Source organism: Pseudozyma flocculosa (assembly GCF_000417875.1).
Source record: "Pseudozyma flocculosa PF-1 unplaced genomic scaffold scaffold00018, whole genome shotgun sequence".
Lineage (NCBI taxonomy): Eukaryota > Fungi > Basidiomycota > Ustilaginomycetes > Ustilaginales > Ustilaginaceae > Pseudozyma > Pseudozyma flocculosa.
The window spans coordinates 91,930-117,607 of record NW_006920886.1 but is presented as its reverse complement, the minus strand read 5'-3'; the positions used below and the strand labels follow the sequence as shown (position 1 = coordinate 117,607).

The following is a 25,678-nucleotide window of genomic DNA, read 5'->3' as shown; positions in this document are numbered from 1 at the left end:
TTAGTGGCCGCGGCAACCTCGTCTCTGCGATGGCGGCCTCTTTGCTTCCCTCCCTTCCTCCGCATCGGATAACATGAACGTGGGCGGCCTCGCGTCGATTTGAATATCCGCCCCTCGACCGGCGTTGGACCATCTCGGCGTCGCAGCCGTGACGAGACGGGCCGTCGATGCTGTCGGCACGGTAGGTGCGCTCAGCCAACCAGCCGTACCCTGCCTTGTCGTCTACCGGCCCGCCTCCCGCCCACGAGGCTCTGCGCCACCGCACACGACAGACGGCCTAGCCGCTAGATACGCACCCAGTCATCTCCATCCCGAACGGGTTACCTGTGCTTCCCGGTCCACGAGGATGGGCCCCGTACAGACAGATAGAGCTTCCGCGGCAAGGCACACGTGCAGGCCCAAGCTGCCGGTACCGGCACAACTCTAGATCTGCCCGCGCCAAAGGGCCACGTTCATATCCGGCCTGAGACAAGCGACGAGGAAGCCACGGCAGCGTGAGGTGGGCATGCCGTACGTATCCGCCTGTACGCGAGAGTGTGTCTGCTGGCCTCCATGAAACCTCGATCGATGCGTTGCAGCCATCATGGTCGCGACCATCCCGAGCGGATCGGAGCAAGAGGTACGAGGATTGATGAACCGAAAGCGAAGCCGATGGAAGCCGTCGAAGGCGGTTTCTCTCGGCCGAGTATACTGGGCTGCCTCAGCTCGGATCTCGGGCCAAAGAGGTGTGCCCGACCTACCGTGCCTGGCTTCGCCTGGCCTGCCTGCCCTCTGGATCGAAGGTGACTCAGCATTCGTCACGCGCATCCGGCTCTCCCTCCTCCCCTCCTCCTCCACCATCACCACCACCACCTTGCCCATCCATACCAACGCACCGACGCCATCCGTCGCCACTTCCAGCATATCTCTACTCCTATCAAGCTCCCACAGGCCAACTCGCACTTCCCGGCGAACGGCGCATATTCTCTACCACCTACACGTCGCGCGTGGCCCGCTCTCGCGTCGGCCAACAATAAAGAAGCCCACACCCCCACACTCCGCCTTGCGGAAGCCCGCCCGGTCCACCCGCCGGCAGCCCTTCCACGCTTCTTTCGCCGCCGTCGCCGTCACCACCATGATGGACGAGGAGACGAGGTTCACCACCACCAGCAACGACTACGATGGTGAGTGCCATTCTGGCCCCTGCAGCCTTTGCAGCCCTGGCCCGGAAGGAGGGTCCAGCATGACTAATCACCACGTAACCTTGACTTGTCTCCCCAAACACCCGACCGTCTCGGCAGCTTCCGACTACACCCACTCAATCGATCCGTCTGTAGATGCAAACGGCGGCAATGACGCAGCGGCGGGCGCCACCGCTAAGGGCGAAGCGGAGGCCGCCCATTCGCCCCAGCAGCAGCACGGCGGAATCCCCGGCCAGGAAGAAGGCGGCGTCGGCGACGGTGGCGGCGACGCCACCCACGACGACGTCCAGGCGCTCGAGGCCGTGATGCAGCTGGCACAGGCAGCGTCGGCGCAGCATCATGAGTACCAGCAGCAGCTCGAGCAGTACCAGCACGAGCACCAGCACCATGGCCAGCACCACGACCACCAGGCGGACGGCGAACATGCTGACGGCCACGGCCCGACAAATGGCGGCGACGAGGGCGGACTGGCGCACCCCTTTGGTGGCGATGGCATTGACACGGCATCGCGCAAGAGGAGCGGCTCTGGCGGTGGTCAGGGTGGCAGCGCCCGCGGGCCCAAGGCGCAAAAGGCGCAGAGCCCGTCCGGACCCAACGACGCTGGGAGCGGCATGCACTTTGGTCAGCCCTGGGAGAACCTCAACCAGCACGACGCAAGGTGGCACCAGTCGCCGCCTCCACCGGCGCCGGCGCCCCCATCGTCGAGCGCCCCAGTCGAGCCCGCCGTCAGCGCCGCTGCGCCGGGCACCATTCCCGGTGTCGCCGTGCCGCAGAGCGACAGCACTCGGGACATCCAGACCTCGCCGACGTTGCCTCTTGATCCTGCACACGCCTCCCTTGCCACAGCCGGTGGCGCCAGCGGCACCAGCGCTCGCAGTGCCAGCGCGGATGCTGGGGCCGACGGTGGCGCGGATGCGACACAGGCCTCGCCCTCGAAGCCTGCCCGCCAGCTCTCGACGTCGAAGCGGGCCGCACAGAACCGCGCCGCGCAGCGTGCGTTCCGCGAGCGCAGGGACAAGTACGTCAAGGAGCTCGAGGGCAAGGCGGCGATGTGCGAGCAGGCGCTCCGCACGGCCGACGAGAGCAAGGCCAAGCTGCGCGAGGCCCTCATCACCATCGACGGGCTCAGGCAGGATAACCACTCGCTCCGCGTCGCCCTGGCTGCGCTTGGTGGCCACGTCGCCGGCCCGCCACCGCCCAGGCTTGATCTCGACGCACACGATGCCGAGATGTCGGCGTCGAAGCAGCTCGGCGGAAACGACAAGGACGCAGAGGGCCAAGGCCAGGGCGAGGTTGATGGCGAGGGCGAGGGCGAGGATCGCCTCAACGCCGTCGCCGCCGCGGCCGCCGCTGCCGCCGTGAGGGCCGAGAGGGAGGGCCAGAGCGGCGTTGTCGAGGCGTCGATGGAGCGCAGCCAGCAGACGCCCGCAGCGGAGACGAGGGCCGTTCCCGCCGTGTCTGAGCCTTCCTCTGTTGCGGTGGACCAGCAGCCGCAGCCGCAGCAGCAGGTCGACAGCGGTGCGGTGGCAGCTTGATGGGCCCCTTCGTGTCCTCCTCTCCTCGCTCGACCCACCCCTGTGCTCGCACGGTTGTTCTTCCGAACCACTAGTCATGTTCCATCGCATGTTCCATCCAACCCGCATGTTCGAATGGACAGCGAAGCCACCACCTCGCCCCCCCCTCTTCCCCCCCCCCCCCACCCCTCCGGACGAAACTGTACTAACACCCTTGTATCTCGTAGTGAATGTAACTGTATCCACTCATCCATCCTCTCTCGAATCGCTGAGTCGAGCACTCCAGCGATCTCTTAACCCATCTCAGCAACGGTGCTGAGCGCACGCTTGGCTGTTCTTGCTGTTGTTTGTCGCTTGTTGATGTTGTCGCTTGTTGTTGTAGGTCCTCGTTGATGATGTTGCGAGCTTGCTTCAAAGGGCTGATGGCTGTGCATGCTTCAACGGCCCTGCTTCAACCTCATTGCTCAGACGGCCAGCAGCTGCAAGAAGGTGTCCAGCATTATTCGCGAAAATACAATAAAATTGCATCAGCTCAAGGAGTGGAGTGGGGGTGGGGCTGCATCAAGAGTCCAAAGCAGCCTGGAGGGCTGTTGTGTCATGGTCAACAGCCAGACCTGACTCCCTCTCAAGGATACCTTCAGCACTCCAGTGACATTGCACCTCTCTTGATGCAGCCAGTGTCCTGACAACAAGGGAGATCAGCATATCAAGATGAGGTGGTGATGTTTACCTCATCTGTAGAGGCAGAGCTGATGAACAGAGGGATAGAGGCATCAATGTGGGACCAAGACTGCAGGAAGCTGCCAGACAGAGATGATATCCAGCTGTTGTTGTATTGGAGATGCAGGGCAGAGTACAGAGAGGAGGCAGTGAAGAGCAAAAGAGAGGGGCACTGGTGCAGGTGCAACGGAAGCAGCCACCGCCGGTCCACCGCTGGGCCCGCTACCTACCAACCGACATTATAAATGCAATGGCCCACGCGGTCGTCGCTTCACCGCTGGCCAGCCGCAGGTTCCTGGTGGTGGCCAAGCCCAACGACCTGCTTTTCTGGGGACCTCCCGGCGGCCTACACCTGGGAGGCCACCAAGCCCTTCTGGGCCTGCCAGGTGGCCCAGGAGGTCTACCGGTTCCGCCAGCACCCTCCTGACGAGCACACCCGTACAGTGTTTGGGCAGGAGTGCTCGGTAGCAATTTTCGAAGCCTTTCAGGACGAGCTGGCCAGGCAAGGTGCCTGGGCCGGCTCGGGTCCGAAGGGTGGCAAGGGGTGGGCGCCATCTGACTTCGCCGAGCGTGCCAAGCGAATCTTTGCCGGCATCGCTTGGGTGGACCTCAAGGCTGTTGAGGCCACCTTTCTGGTCTACGGCAGCGCATGCAGGTGTGCAATCATCCAGGAGGTTGCAGAGGACCACCTACTGCTGCTTGCATGCATGCCAGCTCCACCTTACCCCAACAATCATTTGACAAGCATCATACTGCCAACAGCTACTTGATGCTGGCATGTGTCCAGGGGCCCAGGCAAACTGTCAAGCCCTTGAGGTCTGGTGTTACAGCAGTGCCAGCAGTGCAGTGTGTGCTTGCATCACGGTTGCATTGCTCTTGGTTGTATCAGATGAATTGCCCTGTCATGGCTTGGAGACAGTCAACCTGGATGCTGCAACAGAGCATCTGCATCTGCTCACTGAAACACACACACACACTCTACTACTGATGCTGGTGCTGTGTCAGGGCTGCGGCAGCACTATGAAGGAAAGTGGCAGGCAGAGGCAGGATGATGAGCTGGTGAGCTGGTCTCTGCCCTGCGAGCGAGCGAGCCAGCCAGCAGCCTTGTTGGAGGTGGGCGGGGGTGCCTACGACATGCAGGTGCCTGCGTCTGGGGCTGCAATTGAGCGTGTGCTGGCCGTGGGGCCCAAGGCGGCTGGCGACCCACGCCTGGTCAGGCCACGCTCCGCATCCGGGCAGGTCGAGACTGGTGGAGTGCCTGGCTGGCTTTGGCCTGTCGGGCTGAGGCGTGCCGTGCCCTCGCTGGCTGCCGCTGACCGACCACGCTACCCGGGCTGGCTGGCTGGCTGGCTGCCAAGCCGTGGCCCGCCTGACTCGCTCCCCGACGTCGTCAGCACCACCACCAGCATCCCCTACCTTACAGTCCTTCTCGTCAAGACATCACCCTACTGCCCTTCGGAAGCGGCCCGTCACCGCTGCCAGTCCACTGTCTCGCCACTCGATTGATACCTGGCCTGCATCGTTCGGCCCGCGATCCGACGATTGGACGCCAACGGTCGTGCCCGCCTGCACCGCCCCAAAGCCTCCACTTGCGGTGCTGCCGCCATTCGCTCGTGCTCGCCACACCTGCCATCGCCCGGCGTCAATCCGTCGGCACTCTTCCCCGACGCTCTGCACCGTCTCCGACCACGACTACGGTCATCGCCGCTTGTACAGCCGCACTGGCTCCGACACCGTTTCAGCATCCAGCATCAGCACCAGCCCGTCGCAAACCATCCGATCCAGAGCACAGGGCTGCCCACTCCGCCGCATCGGCGGCCCCACCCCCTCCGGTCGTGCCCAGACTCGCCCCTGAGCTTCCCATTACCGTCTCCTCGCTCGTCCGTTCATCATCCGCGCCATCATGGCTGCTGTGAGCGATGTGCAGCGCCGCTCTCGGCCCGATCTGCTTCCGCTCACCACTCAGCAGCATTCCGCATCTTCGAGCCAGCCCCAGGCGCCAAAAGGTCCACATGCGGACCACTCCTCCGCCACATCGAGCGCCTCTTCGCCAGCACCACCGTTCTGGCGCTACTACACCGACTTCTCTTCATCTGCATCGTCCTCCGACAGCCATGACCGCATCTACGAGTCCCTCGACGGCCATCTCCTCGTGCTGAGCACCGACGCCCGCGCATCCGACAAAGGCCTGCACCAAGCCGTGCCCGCCTGGTCGGCACAGGACGGCCGCCAGCGCTTCTGGCAGCCAGAGATCACCATGCCGCCGGCAGGGGGCATCGACCTCGGCGAGCCCATCTACCGCCGGCCGCCCCAGGGCGGCAACAGCAACAGCGACGACACCCTCGCCCTCATCCTACCGCTCCTCATCCTCCTCTCGACGCTCCTCTTCCTGCTGCTCCTCTTCATCATCCTCGTCATCGTCGTTCGCAGGCGGGCCCGCATCGCCCTCGGCGACTCGGACGGGCCCGTCGACGTCGGACGCGAAGAGGCCCTCGAGGGCCAGGGCTACCTCGACGGCGTCGAGCAGCGCTGGCTCGAGCTCCAGGACCCGCCCGTCCGCCAGGGCTACGCACGCGCAAAGGACTGGACCCTCTCGTACCCGCCCGGCTCCCAGAGCACCGACATTACCCTCAGCCAGTTCCTCAGCATCCAGGAAAAGGGCGTCAGCGCGTGGAGCTTCGACCCGGACTACGAGAGCAACCCGAGCGTCTTTGTCGAGGCCCGCACCGAGATCACCTTCCTCGCCGATGGGGAGGGCATGGCTCCGAGCGAGGGCGGCGGCTGCTGCGTCCAGTCCAACCTGCCGCTGCCCAAGGTCAACGAGGTCTACTACTGGGAGGCCAAGATGTTCAACAAGCCCGACGGCACCAACGTCGCCCTCGGCCTCACCACCAAGCCCTACCCGACGTTTCGCCTGCCCGGTTGGAACAAGTTTTCGATCGGCTACTTTAGCGCCGACGGCTTCAAAAGCCACAACTACCCGTTCGCCGCCCAGTCCTACGGCCCCGCCTACGGCCAGGGCGACGTGATCGGCATCGGCTACCGGCCGCGCACCGGCACCGTCTTCTTCACGCGCAACGGCAAGAGGCTCGAGGACGCCTTTATCGGCCTCAACCGGTACAACCTCTTCCCCACGGTAGGCGCCGACGGCGCGTGCGAGGTCCACGTCAACCTCGGCCAGGCCGGCTTCGTCTTTATCGAGGCCAATGTGAAGAAGTGGGGGCTCGCGCCCATGGTAGGCACTCTGGCCCCTCCGCCGGCCTACGGGCAGGAGCGCGGCAGCATCCTGATCGAGACGGGGCAGGGGACCAGCGGCGGCGCGGGTGCGGGGGCAGGTGCGCCGGGAGCGAGGGAGAACGTGACGCCGCCTCCGCCCGTCTCACCGTACGACGAGCGGGTGCCGTCTTCGTCATCTGCGGCCGCCCGTGGTCGCTCTGGTCGACCGGCGCCGACGACGGCAACGGCGACGCAGCAGCAACAGGCGTCGTCATCGTCGTCGCATGCCCTCGGCGCTCGCGGCGGGACGCCAATCCGATCCTCGTCGCTGCGCGACCCGTCTCCCTCTCGGCGGTCCGAGTCGTCGATCGGCTCGCCGCCCAACCCGCCGACGCCGCACCGTCTCGACATTTCCATGCACTCGCTGCACTCGTCCGACGACGGCGGCGGCGCGCACCGCACCTCCTCCCGGGGCCAGGGTGCGTCGGCGAACGGTACGGCGACGGCGACGGCGACGGCGACGAATTCGTCTTCGTCGTCGTCGTCATCGTCGTATTTCCCGACTGTGCCGTCGTCTTTGACCAACCAGCGCATCGAGACGCTTCGAGCTGCCGTCGAATCGGGTCGACGTTCCCCTTCCCCTCCTCCCTATACCTCCTCTTCCTCCTCCACTTCCTCGTCCACCGCAGCAGCGACAAACGCCAACGCCAACGGGGCGACGCCGGCGTACCGGGATAGCTGGCTCGAGAATGGCAGCGGCGCCCTGGGCGGTACGGGGAGCATGGGTGCGCGCCGCGGCAGCGGACGTACCCACGCCATCGCCAATGCCGTCCTGGGCATGCTGGGAGACCGTGGCCTCCTCACCCCACTCTCGGCTCAGAACCCCACTGCCTCCGCCTCCTCCTCCCGCACCCCCACGACGACGACGGACGAGGAGAGGTACGAACGTGACCTCCAGGACAATACGCGCCGCAACGCCGCCTCTGGCTCTGGATCTGGTTCCGGCGAGAATGGCTGGTGGGCCTGGATCTCGGGTCGTTGACATCGTCGAACACCGATGGCGACGGCGGCGACGGCGGGATCGGACAGCACGCTGGCCTGGTTGGTTTGCATTGCATTGCTGTGGATTCGTGCATCTGCCACGACGGCCTCGATCGTCGTCCTTCACCCTGGCTTCTGTTTCCCTCCCCTCCCGCTCTGGCCTTCCTCTCCTTCCTGTCCTCGTCCCTCGCCCCCGTCCCTTGTATCCATATTCCCGACGCTTCACCGACGTCCCTCGAGGTCTTGCATTTGTCCCCTTTGTGCCCATTGTCCATCTGCAACGCACCCTCGTGCCATCGAGGCGGTCCTGCCGTCCTTTGCAGCCGACCCCGACTGGCTGCTCAGGGCGCTGGCGGCCGGACTGCCTCGGATCGCTCGATCTCGTCGAGTTCGCGCAGGCGCCGGAGCGCGGTTTGGATCGCCGTCGATACTTGGTCTGGCCGGCGAGTCGCGGGCGGGCGAGGCGACGGTACCTCGTCAGCTCGACGTCTGAGAGAATGGGCGGCATCGCGACGGGATTGGGCAACTCGCCACTCACAGTCGAAGCCGAGCCGGAGCGCCAGGGACGCCGTGGCCCGATCAGGCAGGAACAGGGCCGGGATCGGATGGACGAGAAGGAGAAGCAGGTTCGTGGCTCGCCAGTCCTGTGGGGTAAGCGTTCGGCCAGAGGGCATGAAGTCGGACAAGAGCGGCATGGGTTCAGCGACATGTCAGCTGTAGCTGCGCCGTTGGTCTGCACGCCTTGCTTTGCCTCACCTCGTCAACCGTCAGAGCCGGCTGCGGCTGGAAGCCAAAGATGAGCTCGTTTTCCTCGCGGCTGTGCTGCAGGATCCGAGTCACTTCGGGACGCGGGTTCTGCGTGGACCGCTGGAGCACCTCGGAGTGCATGTACGGGTTCTGCCGAAGGCGGCGTCGGGGGGCATGGACAGGTGCAGATCCGGCGTCAGCAAGGCCGTCCTGCAGTAGCGCAAGATCAGCGCCCGCAACGGGCACGGTCTGCTGCAACCCCGGAGGCGGACTCACAAAGTCGGCGCACGGAAACGCCATTCCGTCGTTGCTGAGGATAAGCAGGTCGTTGTCGCGCGCGCCAAACGGCGCAAGGCAGTCCCAGAAGGTCCACACCGTCTTGTGCCGCCACGAACCTGTCAGGATGCGCGGATCGACGAGGTCGAGGCATGGCTCTCTGATCGTCGATGGTCCCATCGTCAGGCTGCTGCTGCCGCCCAATGTGCTGTTGTCTGCAGCGGGAGGCTGCGCATCGCGTCGCGGAACGATGTCGGCGCTTGTGGCTTCGCTCGCCTGGTCGTTGTGCGATGCGGTCCGACTGCGGGGCGCATGCCGGTCGAGCTGCTGCTGTGACTGCGGACGATGCTGGTGGTGCTGGTGCTGTGCATCAAGATCGTCAGGCTGCCCCTGCCGCTCTGTGGAATTAAACTCGCCGCAGGTTGTGCCGATGGCTCCAGCTTCGCTAGATGGAGCACGAACCGTCGCGCTCTCCGCAGCGACGCTGGCTCTGCTGCTCCTCCTCGGTGGCCTCGAACCTCTATGTATGGAGGGGGAGTCGATAGGACCTCCTGCTGTTCCCGAGCTGCCTCGGCCGACGGTGGCGAGGCTGGTACCGGCGCTCGAAGAGCCGACATCTTTCGCACCTGGCTTCTTGCGAGTGCTTGCGGGGCGCGTTGGTGGTTTCTTCGCCTTGGTCGATCTGCCGACCCGGGTCCTCGCCCTCGTCCGCCCAGCTGGCGCCGGTGTCGCTGGCTCCGTCTTGAGCTGTTCGTCTTCTCCGTGAGCATCGTCCGACCCCAGGCAAGTCTGCGAGGCCCGGGCTATGAGATGGTCTGTGTGGTCGCGAGCCACCGCTCGCGTCTGCGCAGTCTCTGTAGGCATTGCTGGCCGGTTGCCATTATCGCCATCCGCACGCTCGCTCACGGCGAGCCTTTGTGGCGCCGTGTCGTCTCGAGCATCCATCTCGGAGCGCGCCGTCACTTTGGCGATGCCGTCATCCGAAGCTCGCCACCGCAGTGCCTCGCTCCTGATGGAAGCCGTGCGCTGGCCGTTTGACGACGGTGCCAACGAGCCTGTGCGCTGCGCGGCTTCTAGGTAGGCCTGCGGCGAGAGCGACCTCCCATCTCGAGCCTGTGGGCGCTGGGCAGGGTCGAGCCGCGGCGATGCCCGTAGGGAGGGCGGCCACGACTGGCTAGGCCGTGCAGGTCCGTTGCGATGGTCACCGGTCTTGATGACCAAGCCCCTGATCCACGACGAAGATGCCGCGGACTCACGAGTCAAGCCGCGCGGCTGATCTGGAGTGCCGACCAGGTTGGCGAGAGGCACCAGCGGCTGCCGCTGGGGCGTGGAAGGCTGCTGAGAGAGTACGAGCGTCTGCTGCTGCACGGCCTGTAGCGCTTCCGATGGCTGGTCGACCGACGTGTCGTGGCCCGCCTGCCCAGGGTACGGCACGAGGTGGATAGCATCGTCATCGTCGACGACCTCGTGCTCGGCATCGGCGTCGCTCGTCGCTTCGTTGCCGCCTAGAGGAGGGCCTCGGGATGCTTCGTGGCCGTCGAATGTGCCGATGGGCTCTGGGTTCCAAGTCGCCTGGCCGGTTTGGCACGCTGGCTGCGATTGCGAGCCGGCAGTGCCAGTCGGCATGGCGGGGGTACCGGTAGCTGGGAGACGTGTAGCGGGGCCCAAGGCTGGTGCGGATCGAATGGCAAAGGTGGTAGGGTGGCGAGCAGAAGAAGTAGCCTGGGCGTGGTGGAGGCGAGAGCGAAGGACTGGGGGGGCTGGCCTTTCTTGACTCACGTCGCGTGTCGCCTGCCCCTGGTTTTCTCGCCTTGGCTGACAGGAGGTGTCGAGCTTTGGCTGCGGCGGTGCACGGCGTAGTGAGCCATCGGCCTGGCTGCGATGTCGACAGAAGAGTGCTGCGTTGGTGGTCAGCAGGGCGGGTATGGCTGCAGCCGATGGCAGCGCCGTGGCGGGGAAAGGGCGTCGCCTCGGCCAGGTCACGGTCGGGAGGGGGTTGGCGTATGGCGAAGCGCGCACCAGAGGCTGCCAGCGCTTGGCTTGGGAAGAGGGACTGAAGGATCGAGGTGAGGCACGGAAGTGAGGAAGGAATTGAAGCTCGGTGGCGGATGCAGACGATGTCAGCAAGCCCACCCCTCGACCGGCGATGGCCAGTCGCCCAGAGAGGCCAGTAGTCGGACGCCCGCCCGATCTCTGGGTGCGGTGCTGGTCCTGTCCTGGCCCGGTGAGCAAGACAGGAAGCAAGCCGCCAACAGGCCACGGCCAGGCAGGCTGAGCCTAGCAGCAGACGTGCGTGGGATCAAGGCCGTGGCAAACGGCCAGAACCTTGAGCATCGGGGCCAAGATGAAGCCTGGCTAGGACGGGTCAGGCCCGGCCAGGTCAGGCTGCGCCGCGCCGAGCCACGCCACGCCTGGCCGCGGAACGCCTCCCGATGCTCGGACCGTCAAGAGAGAGAGAGGCCTGCCCACCGACCAGCCCACTGACCGGTGGGCAGGCTGCCGGGGCCCTCGATCTTTTCTTTCTTGGAGTGATCTGCTTTGCTGTGCTTCGGGGGCCTTCCTCTTCCTCCTGACTTTGAACCAGACGCCAAGAAGAACGGCGCCTGCCTGACCGTTCGGAACGGCCCGGCGCGGCGTAGCGAAAAAAAAGGTTGAGCCGCGCCGCGCCTACCTTTGACCGGCCTACGTGACGGCTCGAGTCTACACTACTAGGTGGGGCGGCGAGGACCAGAGAGGCATGCGGACCAGCCGATTCTCTAGCGCAGCGGTCCTTTGTCGTCCAGTGGGCGGATCCAGGCCGAGGGGCGACGTGACAAAGAGGGGGCCCGACCCCCTTGGCGGCCTGAGTGGCCCGTTATGATCCAGGCTAGGCCGCCCAAGGTTTCGGCGCCGCCGGCAAGCGTCGGCGTCGCCCGCAGGGGGACGTCGAGGGCGGGCCCCGTCTTGCACAACGCTGCCCTCAAAGCTGCTGCTTGGGCCCTCTGGGCGGCTGCTGCTGCCTGGCCTCTTCGTGGCCGCCCAAGACCGGTGGCGACGTTGCAGCGCCGCGCAGCAATTGCAAGGAACAGGACCAACGCAGCGCCACGCCGAACAGCGAGCGCGAGGGGGAGCGACCGTGCGCGTGCAACGGCACGTACGATCCGAGCGAGCGTGGACGATTGCTCGCTGTAGGTACGGTCGGTTGGTCGGCCGGTCGGTCGGTACGTTGGGCAGGGTAGGCCTAGGGTAGAGCGGCCTCCTGCTGCTGCTGCACGTCGAGTGTCTGCAGGTGTCGGGCCCATGCACGTACGGCGAGTAGGTGCCATACGCACGCACCCTTGCACGCACGCACGCTCGCTGCTCGTCCCAAACAACTACTACTACTGTACATACGTGGGCGCCAAAGGTGGCGCCGAGCGTGCGTATGTACCTACAACGACGTCCCGACCCACCCGCGTCAATCGCCGTCGCCGTCGCCGCCGCCTCTTACGCCCACTCGCCTTGCGTTGCGTTCCCACGGCCGGATAAGCACGTCCACACAAAGCAAGCTGCAAAGCAATAAGCAAGCAAGGCAAGCAAGGCAAGCAAGCGCTTGTCTTCCTCGCTTGCTTTGCTTGCAGACAGCTAGACTGCACGGTGTCGACGCCCCGCGGCATTTGTCGACTTCATATCGACGCGTTGCGAGGCGAGGCGACCCGCGGCCGGCAGGCTGTGCAGCGTCTGGCCGGTAACGGATGTCATCTGAGCGAAGGCCGGGTATGCATGCATGCACGTACTTCGCCGTCGTCGGGAAAGGGTACGGTGGTGGCGCCACCGTCCCTCTGCCTGCAACGGACTTTGTATGCAGCGCGCGCTTTTCTGCTGGACAGGCTTGCTGGCTGACATCTGCCCGGTCCGGCAATGCTTTCCCGAAGAACAAAGGCAACGCCAGGCTAAGGCATGTCAGGGCAGGGCAGCCCGGCGACTTTGGAGTCAGGGCTGGCAGGAGGCGGGCAAGGGCGAGAGCCTTGACCGCAGACGCAGGCTCTTTGCGAGCCGCGGCGTCCGACTTGGCGACAAGCGCATCTCCGCTTGCCTTCCTGCTTGCCACCTGTAGCTGCCAGACTGCTTGATACCTCGACTCGACAGCACTCCCGACCCCGCGTCGGCGATAGGGCCCAGATCATGCTATCGCAAGCTCAGTAGAGCGCCAGGAGACGACAAACGCCATTCGGACTTCGATACCCGGCGCGCGTCCGCCTTCCACGGCAGGGACGGAGGGAGGGGAGAACGCAACAAAGGGACATATCGACGCGTCGCGGCAAATGAGATTCCACCGACAAAGGGGCGAACAATCCAGTAGGCAGGGAAGGAAGGAAGGACGCCGGCGACAAAGGAAGAACGAGAGCGAGAGAGTGATACGCCCCGAAAGCTTATCGGGTCATCTAGTGAAGTACGTGTAGGGCAGCCTGCACGTGATGATGGCCTTGGTCCGTCTGTTGCGACGGCCCTGCGTCCATGCTCTCGTCGTCGTCGTCGTTGTCGAAGAGACCACATTGGTACACTGATCGACGCAAAGTGGACAAGGACGCCGCTCCGATGCATCACTTCACACGGACCAATCACGCAGAGGATAGGACAGAGAAGCTCCGCTGGCATTGCATGGCGGCGGCTGCGGCTGCGGCTCTTAGGGCTCGGTCAGGGTGAAGCCGCCATCGACTGGAATGACCTGGCCGTTGAGGTACTGGTTTGCGACGACAAAGAGCGTTGCCGATGCCTGATGAGCCGAAGACGAAGAAGGTACAAGGCGAGGTGAAGCAACAAGGACAAAAGGAGAGGGCGGTCAGTCGGCCGCGACAAGAAGGGATGAGACCGAGGGAGGTCCCCAAGGCGGGGCGAGGCGACGCGACCGGAAACGTACCATGTCTTCGTCGCGACCCGGTCGGCCGGCGGGGATGTTGAGCTCGGGCATCTTTTCGCGCAGGCTCGACTGGTTGGTCTCGTCGTCCTTGTCGCTCGCCGTCATCTGGCTCGGAAAGACGCCAGGAGCGATGCCGTTGACGCGCACCTTTGCGTCGGTCGATGCGGCCACCTCGAAGCCGATCAGGCGCGTCATGTGATTGGCGGCCTGGACGTTGGCAGAAGGGGGAAGGAAACCGGCCGGTCAGTCTCGGTTCAGGTCAAGGTCAAGGGTCAATGGGGGCGTCACTGCGGCTCGGCCATCCTCGACGACGAGACGAGACACGTACCGCCTTGCTGGCGTTGTACGCCACGTGCCGCTGGCTCTGGCTCGTAATGCCCGAGATGCTGCCGACGGTGATGAACGTCGAGCTCCATCCCTTGGTGTCCTGGGTAGCCTTGGCGAGGAGGGGGAGGAAGGCCATGCTGAGGAAAAAGTTGGCAAAAGTGTTGACGGTGAAGAGCTCGTTCCAGTGTTCCGGTTCGTTGTCCTCGAGCGCCAGCTTGGCGTATTCGGCGACGGGTAGCTTTTCGCGGTGCTCCGGGTGCGCCTGGCCCGTGGGGTCGGCCGTGTTGCTGCCCTCATTCTTGGGTCCGACGATGCCGGCGTTGGAGATGAGGATGTCGAGCTTGCCCTCTCGCTTCGAGATCTCGTCGGCGAGGCGGAGGCACTCGGCCTTTTTGGAAATGTCGCCGGGAAGCGGGACGAGGGGCGCGTTGGGCTCGCTGTAGAGCTGCGCGCTCTTGTCGAGAACCTCGGCCCGGCGGCCCACGATGTATACCTTGGCGCCCGCCTGGCTCAGCGTGCGCGCCTGCATCAGCCCGATGCCCGTACCGCCGCCCGTGATGAGGGCAATCTTGCCCGTCAGGTCGAAGAGCGTCGAGGCGTGCAGGCTCCTAGCGGACATGGTCATCTTGGAGGAGGGGGGCGTCGGGTCGGGGTGGCAGAGCAGCGTTAGGTTGATGGCGGTGGTGTTGGTAGCAGTAGCTAGCGTCGTCGTCGAGCAGAAGTCGATGGCGGAGGGAGGGGTACGGATGGGCGGACGAATGCGATGTGTGAATGGTGAGCAGTAGAGGGAGGGCAGGGCTGGTGGACGATGATGCCCACTGCCCTTTAAGTACATCAGGCAGGCCGCCCGGCGTCGTTGGGGAGGCGCAATCGAGCGGCAAGGCCAAGCCGGGCGTCGAACGTTTGCTTGCCTTGCCTTGCCTTGCTCGGCGCTGCTGCTTGTCGGATGACTGAGTCGAGCGTGTCGCTGACATGGTGCTTGCTTCGACGACATGCGATGGCTCGGCCAGGAAGATGACAGCGGCGGCTGCAGCGTGCGCGCGTGGGCCGACGACGACGTCAACGTCGCTGCTGGCCTGCTGGCTCTGTTGGACGTGGTGTGCCTGCCTGTCATCTGAGCCGACGGTGTTCTCTCTTTCTTCCTGGCCCCTCCACCCTTGGAGCCTGACCCTTGCCCTGGTGGCCGTCACGCAGGGAAAAGGTGAATCAGCCGGGCTAGGCTAGGGTCCACGGAGGGAATCCAACGAGCAAGCAAGGGAACGCGGCGTCGTCAGCCAGAGCGAGCGAGCGAGCACGGAGGTGACCGACGAGGCTGCGTGCCGACGCTGCCTTTGCGGTGGTACAGCCGGTACGCTTCCCGGTCGAAGGCGGCAAGACTCGGGCGACGTGGCCGGGGATCCCTGCGTCGACGTCCGCTGCCGAGTCTGAGCGTGATGGAGCGCACGAGGCGCTTGTTTGTCGCTTTTTAACTGACGCCAACGTTGCCCTTTGGATGCATGCGATTCCGCAAATTGCTGTCCCACTCATCACAGGGATGCTGAGAGAGCGCAGAGCAGCTCCGTCGCGACGCAGACGGCCAGCTAGTAGCCGTAGGGCTGCTGCGACTGGCGGGCCTCGTAGCGCCTGCTGGCGTCGTCGTCGTCGTCGTTGTCATAGCCGACAGGGTGCGAGGGCGAGTTGGTGCTGTGGTGACGGTAGAGGTCTTCCTCTGGATCGTCAAAGGTGACGTCGAAGGCGGTGGCCTCGGGATCGTCGTCGTCGTCGCCGAGCATGTGGCCGTATCGACCGCGTCGACGGCCGGTGGAGCGGCCGCGGATGCGGTCCCAGAGGCGCGAGATGTGTTGCGAGATGGAGCGGCGCAGGTTGTCGCCCATGCACGACGAGAGTGCGAACCAGGCGATGGCGAGGGCGACAAAGATGGCGAGCACGATGAAGAGGGGCAGCAGGCTCGACGCCTCGTCCTCGTCGCGGCGGACCAGCGGGGCCATGCTAGCGACAGCGCGTGGCCGAGGGGCCGGGTCCGATGCCATGTCGGCCACGTGGATCAGTGCGACCGGGGTCTGCAGGCTGGGTGGGCAAAGAGCGGGTCAGAGCGGCCCAGTAGAGACGACGAGGAGCTAGCGAGCGAGACGGCGCAGGGAGAACAGGTGGTGGTGGTGGTGGTAGTGGTCGAGAGAAGAAGCCAGCGCCGCCAAAGGCTCGGGAGTCGGACAAGGCGTGCCACGCGGCACATGGCAGGCGAGAAAGGCAAGCAAGCAAGCAGGTCGGCTGCATCCGAACAGGCCGGCTCGCCAGCTCAGGTCAGACGCCGCCTTTGCACCTCGTCCCAACCTACCTCCTCCACCTGGACCGATCCCCTCGACTGCGAGGCGGCGTCGGGCCGAAGCCGTTGGTGGATCTGGCCTGGACTCACCTTGACCTCTGGCCTCGCGTTTTGACCTCAGCCCCGGTCTCGGCTTGACCCCGCAACATGACCACCACCACCACCACCGCGATCACCACCATCACCACCCTCGGATCGCTCCGCTAGAGATGTTCGCTCGCTCTCGCGCTTCCCCCTCCTCTCAATGACCGATCAACATCCGCCACAGGCAGCTGCGACAATGCCACCGCAACCGCCATCGCCTCGCCCGCCACCCTCGATAGCATCCATGCTGTCCAGGCTCACCCCGCCCCGCATCCTCGCGCACGGCCTTCCCAGCTATCGCCACTCGTTTTCCCTGCCCGAGCATGACTCCTCTGCCCCGTCATCCTCGTCCTCGGCCGATGCGGATCTCGCCCACGACGGCGACCGACGCAGCCACACCTTCCGGCAGCCCCGCCCGCCCCGCTACGTAGATTGGAACTCTCTCGTCCCCTCACCGCAGGCCCTGCTCTCGTCTTTCACCAGCCTGCTCCGGCCCACCGTCGAGCCAGACGTCCAACCCGCACCCCCACCGCCTCGCCTCGTCTTCTTTGGCGAACAGCACCACCAGCCAGAGGTGCTCCGCGCCCAGCTCCAGACCCTCTCGGCCCTCGACGACCACTGCCGCCACGCCTCCCTCTCCAGCACCCCGGGCAAGCGCGGCACCCTCTACCGCCTCCACCTCGTCCTCGAACACTTCTCCGTCGAGGACCAGCCCATGCTCAACTCGTTCTACTCCGGCTCCCTTGCGCCCCAGGGCCTCATCGACGCCTACTCGGCCAACAGCCAGGAAGGCTTCGACCTCTCGCACTACATGCCTCTGCTCCTCCTCGCCCGCGAGCTGCGGGTTCCCATCTGGGGCGGCTTCCCACCGCGCAGATGGGCGCGCGACGTCTTCCGCCAGGGGGTCGACGCCGTCAAGCTCAACGAGCAGAGCTGGCTCGCAGGCGCAGCCGCGACCTCGACGGAGCCGATGACTGCAGCGACAGCGACCGCGACAGCGCCAGGGACGACCACGGCCAAGTCGGCACACCTGCTGCCGAGGCTGTCGAACTGGTCGCTCGTCACGCAGCTCCACGCCGCCCATCGCGCCTATCTCTCGTCACTCATGCGGCCCGACCTGCCTCCGACCTTTCCGGCCCTGCCTGCCGGCTCGGCCAGCCAGCCGCTCCTGTCGGCCATGGCGTCCATGTCCGGCTCGCACATCTACCCGACCTGGCTGCTGCGCCCCACGGCGTCCGAGACAAAGGGCTTCGCACCCGCCCAGGCGCTCAAGGACTCGTACTTTGCCCACGTCACCGCCTGGATCCTGCGCGGCTGCCCTGCCACCCCCGAGGAGCGGTCGAGGTTTGTCGAAGCCGAGGCGGGCGGCGACGAGAAGGTCGTCAATGTGACGCTGTGCATCGCCGGACTGGGCCACGTCGAGTACGGCATGGGTGCCCCGGAAAGGGTCATCCACCTTCTGCGTCGCTCCCAGTCTCCCTTTGCCCAGCAGCAACGGCCAGGCGACGCCGCGACTTCCGCCGACGACGCCCGCGAGGCGTCGGCTGAGCCGTACGAGCGGGATCCGGATCTCGAAGCCATCGAGCCCATCATTATCGCCAGCAAGCCTGCCGACTCGGGCATCTGGCTAGGATTTGAGGCACCATCGACACCGCCGGAAGTCGATGGATCGTCGCCGGCGACGACAGTGCAAGAAGCCAGGCCATTGCAGCGTGGGCGATGGGAAGAGGACCCGTGGCAGAGGAAGCTGGCGGACGCCGTCGTCCTGTACGAATGGAGGGACGAGGAGGTCGCGCCCGAGGCCGAGGCCGAGGTCGAGGTCGAGGCGGCAAGGAGTCAGAGCACGGGCTGAAGAAGAGTGAGATGGTGGTCGACGGTCGATGAAGGGATAGTCGAGATCGCTGTTGCCGTTACATGAGAGCAGGTTTGCTGTGCCAATCCGGATAATCAAACAGGGTATACTCGCGGTGACGGGGCAAGGTCTACAGGAAGAGGCAGCCGCTGTCGGACGTCGCTGCCAGAGCGGCGAGGACGGCGGGGAGAGAGAGCACCGCCCACCAGGCGAGCATCATCGTCGTTGTCGTCGTGGAGGACGGCCCGAACAGCGGGTGGGTGGCGAGTGAAGCGGACGATGCGCTCGACTTGCCCTTGGAGAGGATGTTGCTGGTGTTTGGGACTAGTGCGGTGCCATCGCCGACGGTGTCGTAGTAGGCGGGGCAGACGACATCGGTGCCAGACGGGGCGGGGTCGCGCGGGCAGCACGCGGCGTCCTGCTGGTCCCAGTCGGAGCCGACGGCGCCCTGGTCGGCATTGCCCTTCCATCGATCGCAGCTGACGGCGGCGTAGCTGACGTTCCAGACGCCGTAGTCGTGGTCGCCGGGGAAGAAGGAGTTGGGTATGGCTACGGAAGGCCAGGCGAGGTCGAAGTGGACGAGGGATCCGAGCTGGTTGCCGGCGAGGGTGCCGTCCGGGTTCATGGTGGCGTTGCACCACGGACCACCGGCGCCGGGGCAGAGGTCGGTGATTTTGACGACGACGCTGGGCGTCTGTCCCGATGCGACGGCCGAGTCGGGGTAGAAGATGCCATCTCCCCACGGCGCATCCGGATCGTCGGGGGGAGGGGGTGGGTTCGCGAGGGGCGTCGAAACGAGGCGCAGCTCGAAGCACAGTCCGCACGACGGCGCGAACGACGTGTTGGATCCGTAGGCGAGGCGGTTGAGCGCTGCCGTCGGGTAGTGGGTCGATCGACCGACGCAACCGCACGATGCCACGTAGTCGCTCGGCAGCGTGTAGTGCGTCAGCGTCGCCTGGCCCTCGGTGGGGAAGGTAAAGGCGAAGGCGGACGGGGACGACGAGAGGAGCTGCTGCCAGCTTAGCAGCAGGGCGAGGGCGAGCATCGCCGATCTGAACGACATGGCGGGCTGGCTGGCTGGCTGGCTGGCTGGGTATGCCGGCCTCGGATGGCCGTCGCAGCTTGAATGCGGGGGTATAGGTGCAAAAGCAGGAGCAGAGCAGGGCACAGTGGCAGGTAGGGAGCGGTGCAAGGAGCGGAGCAGAGAGCAGGGCGGCGGCGGCGATGACGGCGATGGAGCAGAGGAGCGGGTGACGGCGGCCAGGAGTATTGTGCGCTTCGACGTGCGCACACTCAGGATGTTAGCCACATTGCGGGCAAGGCGTCGAGATGGGAGGGAGAGGTGGTGGGCGGCGGTGAGGCTCCCGGAGCAAAGTTGATGGTGGCAGAGCAGCGGGCATCAACACCGTACCGTACGCTGCCCTCTCTCTGCCTTCGGAAGCGGGGCGCGTGGCCAGGCCCCGGCATGCCATGCCATGCCATGCCATGTGCCGCCGGGCCGAGAGGCGACTGGCGGAAGCCCCAAGCGGAGCCGAACCAAGGCCGCCAGCCGCCTCATCTCCCGATGACGAACGATGCCCTGCCACCCGCCCGACGCAGCCGCCTGGCCTGCCCGCTCAGAGGCCAGCAAGGGCCCAAGCGATCACCGCGGCGTGGGCGGGCGCCAATACAAAATGGATGGGCCTGGCCTTGAATTGCGGCAGTGCAAATACAAGGCGGGCGGGCCGAATACAAAAATCACAAGCGGGCCTCAGCCTGGCTTGGCCTGCCAGCCAAGCCCGCACGCCCGCTCGCCCGCTCGCCCGCTCGCCCGCCCGCCAGAGTCACGACGCTGCTACGCTCTGACCCGCGCTACGCTCGCCTCCGCTTGCCGACTTCCTCTCTGCCGGTCAGTGTGCGCCTTTCTCCTTGCTTCTCTCCCTCATCCCCCCTCGACCCCGGCACCACCCGGCACCTCGATTCGCCAACACTCTTTCTCCTCGTCTTCCGCACCTTCATCCTCGCCCTTTGCTACGCTGCTACCGCTCACCACGAGCCCTCTCTCGCAACAGGCGCCTTTTCACCCACCCACCTGGCCTTGATCGCACCCCACCAGCTCCAGCTCCCGATCCCGACCCATCCGACCAAGCCCTCCCGTCCGAGGCCTGCACCTCCATCAGGCCGGTGTCGGTACCCACTCCGATCCGACTCGCCTCACTGGCACGGCTGTCTGGTCGCTCACTCGTGGCTCGCCCACCGAGACAAGCTGCGACACCTCACAGGCTCGCCGCATCGCCAGTCAGTCCGGGCCGAGGAAAAAAAAAGCCTCACCCGTTCGGCCAGCGATATCATCGTCCTTGCACTCCCCGCTGAGGGTTTAGGCGACGGTTCTGCTGCGGCCACCGCGACTAGCTTCTGCGGAAACCCTGCCTTCCGGACGCAACCTCGAGGTTCAGGGACAGCAGAGGCGATCCGCTCAGCTCTTGCTACTGTGGCCGTCCCATCACTCCACGACCCTCACCGACCCACCCTAGCCCTCTCGCGCACCACCAACTGAGACCGCCTTGGACTTCGTGGTCGTCTTCCGCAGCACGAGGCTGGACGGGCACGACGCAGCAGCGGAAGCGGTCAGCGTTCCCCGTCGCCGAGACGCGCAGTTGCAGGTGCACGCGCCAACGTGGCGAGAGAGCAGCCTCTCGACGCCAGTGAAAGCGTGAGTGTGCCAGGCGTGCCGACGCCAGACGCCAGACGTCTGCAGCCGTTCGTCGTCGCCCATCACCGTCCTGCCTGCCTGCTGCACAATAGGCAGCACAACGATCGCACCGGACGAGCATCGATATGCTGATCTCGCCTCGACCTCCCTCTTCTTCGCTTTTACGCCCTCTCTCTCTCCTCGCATCCCGCCTCTCGCATCTCGGCTCTACCCTCGCCCCCGGCAGTACCTGAAGCTCTCGCTCGTCCCGGCACGCGCACAAGCTCGGATTTCGGAGCAGATCGCTACAGCCGGCTGTGTCTCCCAACACGGCACTGCACAGCGGCCGCCGCGCCGCCCAAGCCCATCAAAACGACGTCGACAGCGGCACCGATATCAACGACGCCCGGTCCAACGCCCCGTGGGCCAAGCGTCGCTACCCAGGACATTTTAGAGGGGCAGATCCGCTTCCTGCTTGCTACTTTAACGGAGGAGAATCTCGAGCTTCATCTGCAAGAAGCTCAACGAGTACGTGGCCTCGCCCCTTGCGCGAACAGCGACCGCTTGCCTGGTGGACAAACGACTGACCGCGCGCGATCCACGCCTCCTCCCGCACCCCCTGCTGCAACGACCAACAGCTTTGCGACCGGTTCGGAGACGGGCTCTATAATTGCTTAATCCAGCACCTCGCCTCGCAGGTGCTATTCGGAGGCCAAGACAGCCTCCCCGACACTGCCACCGCCGCCGCCGACGTCCGCAACGACGGCGACGGCCACGACGACGACGACCCACACCGCGGCGAAGCCGACACCGAGGCTCGCGCACACCTTCGCGGCCGTCGCCGCTTGCAACACTCGTTCCTACGCCGCCAGCTGCAAAGGGCAGCCGACCGGTCGGAACTCGCCCGACGCTTCGTAGAGGCGCTCGACCGTGCCGAGCCGCGCACCGAGGCCTTCAGCTCCGTCGAGCTCGGACGCCTCTTTGAGGCATCGGGACTCGAGTCCCAGCAAAAGCTCGCGCTCTCCTCTGCCCTAGCCTCTGCGACCGCTCGACAGGAGCTCGCCGCCGAGGCGGTCAGTATGGTCAACGGCTCTGCGCCTCCACCGCAGCCGCCCGGGATCGGCGATGGCCAGGCCGCTGCCGCCGCTGCTGCAGCTGCAGCGGCTGCAGCCTCGTCGGGCTCCTCGTCGGTGCTCGACTCGGCGCTCGATGCGCTGAGGCAGGGCGGACCCAACGGCACCCTGGCACCCGAGCGGCTGGCTTCGTTCCTGGCTTCGCTGCTCTCGGATGCGGCGCCGCCCAACTCGCCGCTGCTCCAGCCCGCCCACCGCCAGCGCCTGCTGGCCGCCGTGTCGGAGCGCATCGGCCCCGAGGCCACCGCCCACGTCATCCGCCAGACGCTGCCCAACCTCCGCATGAAGCCCGGCAAGAACCTCACCGAGTTCCTCATCGACCTCGGCCCCAGCGGCCTGCCCAGCGTCGACGTGGTCCGCGCCATCCTCGACCGCTTTGAGGTGCGCTCGGCCGACGAGCGATCGACGTCTGAGCTTCTCGCATCGCTCCTCTCGGTCGACACCGACCTGCTCAACGGCGGCGACGTGACCGACTTTGGCAACCTCGTCCGCGGCTGGAGCTCGGCGTTTCCGCAGCTCTCCTGGATCCGCGTGGTCCGCGGCCTCGACGACCCCGAGGGCTTCGAGATCCCGGCCAGCAACCGGATGGGTGGACTCGCGGCAGTCGTGTCCGCCACCTCGCGCTTCCAGGGCCAGACCCCGGCCGTCTCGGGCCTGTGGGGGGCCTGGTCGCACAAGCAGCGCCAGGTGCGCATCCTCAACGGTCTCGTCTCGCTCCCCGCCGACGCCTTCTCGTTTGCCGCGCTGCCCGGCCGGAGGATCGTGACGGTCGAAGACGTGTCGGGCGCCAGCGGCACCGTCAAGGCGCTGGCGGCCTCGGTCCAGGGCAGCACCTGGAACTCGCTCGACCTCGTCGAGACGCTCACGCAGATCGCCGGCTCCGACGACCCTTCGGTCCGGGCCGTGGTCACCGAGCTGCTCGAAAAGGCGATCAAGTCGAGCGCCGAGCTGGTGCTCATGGGGCTCGTCCAGATCGGCCACCCGTGGAACCGCATCCACAGCGAGCTGGCATCGAAGCTGGTCGCCATGTTCCTCGCGGGCCACCCGAGCCACCAGCTCGTCTTCTACCGCCTGTGGCAGGCCAACCAGGACTTTACCCTGTCGGCGCTGCACAGCTTCTACGACGAGAACCCAATCAACATTACCCGGCTCGTCGACGTGGCGCAGGAGGTCAAGATCCTCGACACGCTCCTCGACCAGCGCCCCTTTGCGTTTGCGCTCGACGTGGCGGCGCTGGCCTCGCGCCGCGAATACCTCAACCTCGACATCTGGCTGCAGAGCAAGATCGCCGAGCACGGCGGCGAGTTCGTGCGCGCCTCGCTCGAGTTCCTCGACAGCAAGACCAAGGACGACCTCGCCAAGCAGGACCCGCAGGCGGAGCAGAATTTTATGCCGCTCACCGTCCAGACGGTGGCCACCTTCCTCAAGGTGCTGCGCTCCAACGGCGACAACATGACGCCCGACGAGATCGACTTTTTCAAGGTGGTGCGCAACCTCTGCCTCCAGCTCCACCCGCGTCTCATGAACCTCGCCCCGGGCGCCGAGGGGCAGGAGCCGGGCCTGCAGGTCGTCACCTTCTCGCAGGACATCCACGACGAGGCCGACAGCTGGTACCGCAAGATGTACGAGGAGAAGATCAGCATCGACGACGTCATCGCGCTCCTGCAGCGGACCAAGGTGTCGGACGACCCGCGCGACCACCAGGTCTTTGCGTGCATGGTCCACACGCTCTTCGACGAGTACCGCTGGTTCGAGATGTACTACCCGCCGCGCGAGCTCGCCATGACCGCCGTCGTCTTTGGCTCGCTCATCCAGCACCAGCTGATCGACTACATCCCGCTCGGCATCGCCATCCGCTACGTCCTCGACGCGCTGCGCAATCCGTCGGACTCGAACATGTTCAAGTTTGGCCTGCAGGCGCTGCTGCGCTTCCAGAACCGGCTGCCCGAGTGGCCCCAGCTGTGCCAGGCGCTCCTCTCGATGCCCCACCTCCAGCAGTCGCATCCGGACGTGGTCCGGCTGGTGCGCATGGCCATGGCGGGCGGTGGCGCCGGCGGCGGTCCGGACGGCAAGGGTGGCGTCGCCGGCAAGGGTCAGGCCAACGACGGCGGCAACGGTGGCGTCGACGACGACGACAAGCCGCCGCCCTTCACCGCGATCCACGTCGACGGCGTGCCGGACACGGTCGAGCAGCGCGAGCCCGAGGAGGACGTGTCGGACCGCGTCCTCTTCCTCGTCAACAACCTGTCGCCGAGCAACCTCGAGTCGAAGCTGCACGACGCCAAGCGCCTGATCAAGCCCGAGATCTTCCGGTGGTTCTCGTCCTACCTCGTCCTCCAGCGCGTCAGCATCGAGCCCAACAACCACGGCCTCTACGCGCAGTTCCTCGACGGGCTCAACGGCCAGAGCCTGCTCGCCTTTATCCTGCACGAGACGCTGGCCAAGGTGCAGCTGCTCCTCAACTCGGACAAGACGGTCCAGTCGACCCAGGAGCGCACGCTGCTCAAGAACCTGGGCTCGTGGCTGGGCAGCCTCACGCTGGCGCGCAACAAGCCGATTCGCCACCGCAACATCGCCTTCAAGGAGCTGCTGGTGCAGGGCTACGACAGCAACCGGCTGATTGTCGCCATCCCGTTCGTGTGCAAGGTCCTCGAGCAGTGCGCCAGGTCCGAGGTGTTTGTGCCGCCCAACCCGTGGCTGATGGCGGTGCTGCGCCTGATGGTCGAGCTCTACCAGTTCGCCGAGCTCAAGCTCAACCTCAAGTTTGAGATCGAGGTGCTCTGCAAGAGCCTCAGCGTCGAGCTCAAGGACATCCAGCCCACCACCATCCTGCGCAACAGGCCCACGGTCGAGATCCTCCAGCAGCAGCAGCAGCTCCAGCAGCAGCAGCAGCAGCAGCAGCAACAGCAGCTCCAGCAGCAGCTGCAGCATCAGCAGCACCAGCACCAGCAGCAACACCACCACCAGCAGCAGCAGCGTCAGCAGCAGCAGCTCGTCCAGCAGCCCGCCACGGGCCTCGCCCAGGACCTCGAGCGGCTGTCGGTCGCCAGTGGTGGGGGAGGCTTTGCCGCTGGACAGCGTGGCATGCCCCCTCAGGTCGGCCCCAAGGCCAGCGCCGCCGCTGCTGCCGTTGCGGCCGCCGGCTCCGGCACGCAGCCGGGCCAGTCGGCTGCGGCGGCCGCCGCCTACACCGAGACGCTCGTCTCGATGCTCGCCTCGCTGGGCAACTACATCGTCATCAACCCGCAGCTGACGCTGTTCGCCAACAATGCGGCGCTCAAGCGGATTATCCACATCGCCATCGACCGCGCCATCCGAGAGATCATCGCGCCCGTCGTCGAGCGATCGGTGACGATTGCGTCGATCTCGACGCGCGAGCTGGTGACCAAGGATTTTGCCATGGAGGGCGACGAGGGCAAGATGGGCAAGGCGGCCCACCAGATGGCGCAGAACCTGGCCGGCAGCCTGGCGCTCGTCACCTGCAAGGAGCCGCTGCGGATCAGCATGGTGACCCACGCCCGCTCGCTCTTCCTCTCGAGCGGCTTCACCGAGCAGACGCTGCCGGAGCAGGCGCTCCTGGTCATCATGCAGGACAATCTCGACCTTGCCTGCTCGGTCATCGAGCGCGCCGCCATGGACAAGGCGGTGCCCGAGGTCGACGACGGCCTCGCCAACGCCTACAGCAGCCGCCGCGACCACCGCACCCGCGGCCGC

General features: G+C 65.8%; 9 protein-coding genes across 9 annotated transcripts in view; 4 read left to right on the top strand and 5 right to left on the bottom strand.

The window, feature by feature from the left end:
- Positions 1-1,114: 1,114 nt before the first annotated feature.
- Positions 1,115-2,716, top strand: PFL1_05125 (uncharacterized protein; the record flags this gene model as incomplete). Its single annotated transcript, XM_007882655.1, has 2 exons — positions 1,115-1,163; positions 1,281-2,716. The coding sequence occupies 2 exons, from the start codon at positions 1,115-1,117 to the stop codon at positions 2,714-2,716; spliced, it is 1,485 nt and encodes a 494-aa protein (XP_007880846.1).
- A 2,602-nt stretch (positions 2,717-5,318) lies between these two features.
- Positions 5,319-7,673, top strand: PFL1_05124 (uncharacterized protein; the record flags this gene model as incomplete). The annotated part of the gene is made up of 1 exon (XM_007882654.1): positions 5,319-7,673. The coding sequence occupies one exon, from the start codon at positions 5,319-5,321 to the stop codon at positions 7,671-7,673; it is 2,355 nt and encodes a 784-aa protein (XP_007880845.1).
- Positions 7,674-8,013: 340 nt separating this feature from the next.
- PFL1_05123 (uncharacterized protein) lies at positions 8,014-8,875 on the bottom strand (the record flags this gene model as incomplete). Its single annotated transcript, XM_007882653.1, has 4 exons — positions 8,014-8,108; positions 8,211-8,316; positions 8,429-8,569; positions 8,696-8,875. The coding sequence occupies 4 exons, from the start codon at positions 8,873-8,875 to the stop codon at positions 8,014-8,016; spliced, it is 522 nt and encodes a 173-aa protein (XP_007880844.1).
- Positions 8,876-9,671: 796 nt separating this feature from the next.
- On the bottom strand, positions 9,672-10,321 carry PFL1_05122 (uncharacterized protein; the record flags this gene model as incomplete). Its single annotated transcript, XM_007882652.1, has 2 exons — positions 9,672-9,808; positions 9,952-10,321. 2 exons carry the CDS (start codon positions 10,319-10,321, stop codon positions 9,672-9,674), a joined length of 507 nt encoding a protein of 168 aa, XP_007880843.1.
- A 3,019-nt stretch (positions 10,322-13,340) lies between these two features.
- PFL1_05121 (uncharacterized protein) lies at positions 13,341-15,015 on the bottom strand (the record flags this gene model as incomplete). The annotated part of the gene is made up of 3 exons (XM_007882651.1): positions 13,341-13,430; positions 13,575-13,781; positions 13,903-15,015. The coding sequence occupies 3 exons, from the start codon at positions 15,013-15,015 to the stop codon at positions 13,341-13,343; spliced, it is 1,410 nt and encodes a 469-aa protein (XP_007880842.1).
- Positions 15,016-15,481: 466 nt separating this feature from the next.
- Positions 15,482-15,931, bottom strand: PFL1_05120 (uncharacterized protein; the record flags this gene model as incomplete). Its single annotated transcript, XM_007882650.1, has 1 exon — positions 15,482-15,931. One exon carries the CDS (start codon positions 15,929-15,931, stop codon positions 15,482-15,484), a length of 450 nt encoding a protein of 149 aa, XP_007880841.1.
- A 537-nt stretch (positions 15,932-16,468) lies between these two features.
- PFL1_05119 (uncharacterized protein) lies at positions 16,469-18,160 on the top strand (the record flags this gene model as incomplete). Its single annotated transcript, XM_007882649.1, has 1 exon — positions 16,469-18,160. The coding sequence occupies one exon, from the start codon at positions 16,469-16,471 to the stop codon at positions 18,158-18,160; it is 1,692 nt and encodes a 563-aa protein (XP_007880840.1).
- A 130-nt stretch (positions 18,161-18,290) lies between these two features.
- PFL1_05118 (uncharacterized protein) lies at positions 18,291-19,223 on the bottom strand (the record flags this gene model as incomplete). Its single annotated transcript, XM_007882648.1, has 2 exons — positions 18,291-18,309; positions 18,367-19,223. The coding sequence occupies 2 exons, from the start codon at positions 19,221-19,223 to the stop codon at positions 18,291-18,293; spliced, it is 876 nt and encodes a 291-aa protein (XP_007880839.1).
- A 2,687-nt stretch (positions 19,224-21,910) lies between these two features.
- PFL1_05117 (uncharacterized protein) overlaps positions 21,911-25,678 on the top strand; it is a gene marked incomplete at both ends in the record, with an annotated part of 5,981 nt that continues 2,213 nt past the window's right edge. The window contains one exon of the mRNA XM_007882647.1: positions 21,911-25,609. Coding sequence (XP_007880838.1) covers positions 21,911-25,609 — 3,699 coding nt within the window. The remainder of the gene's footprint in view (positions 25,610-25,678) is intronic.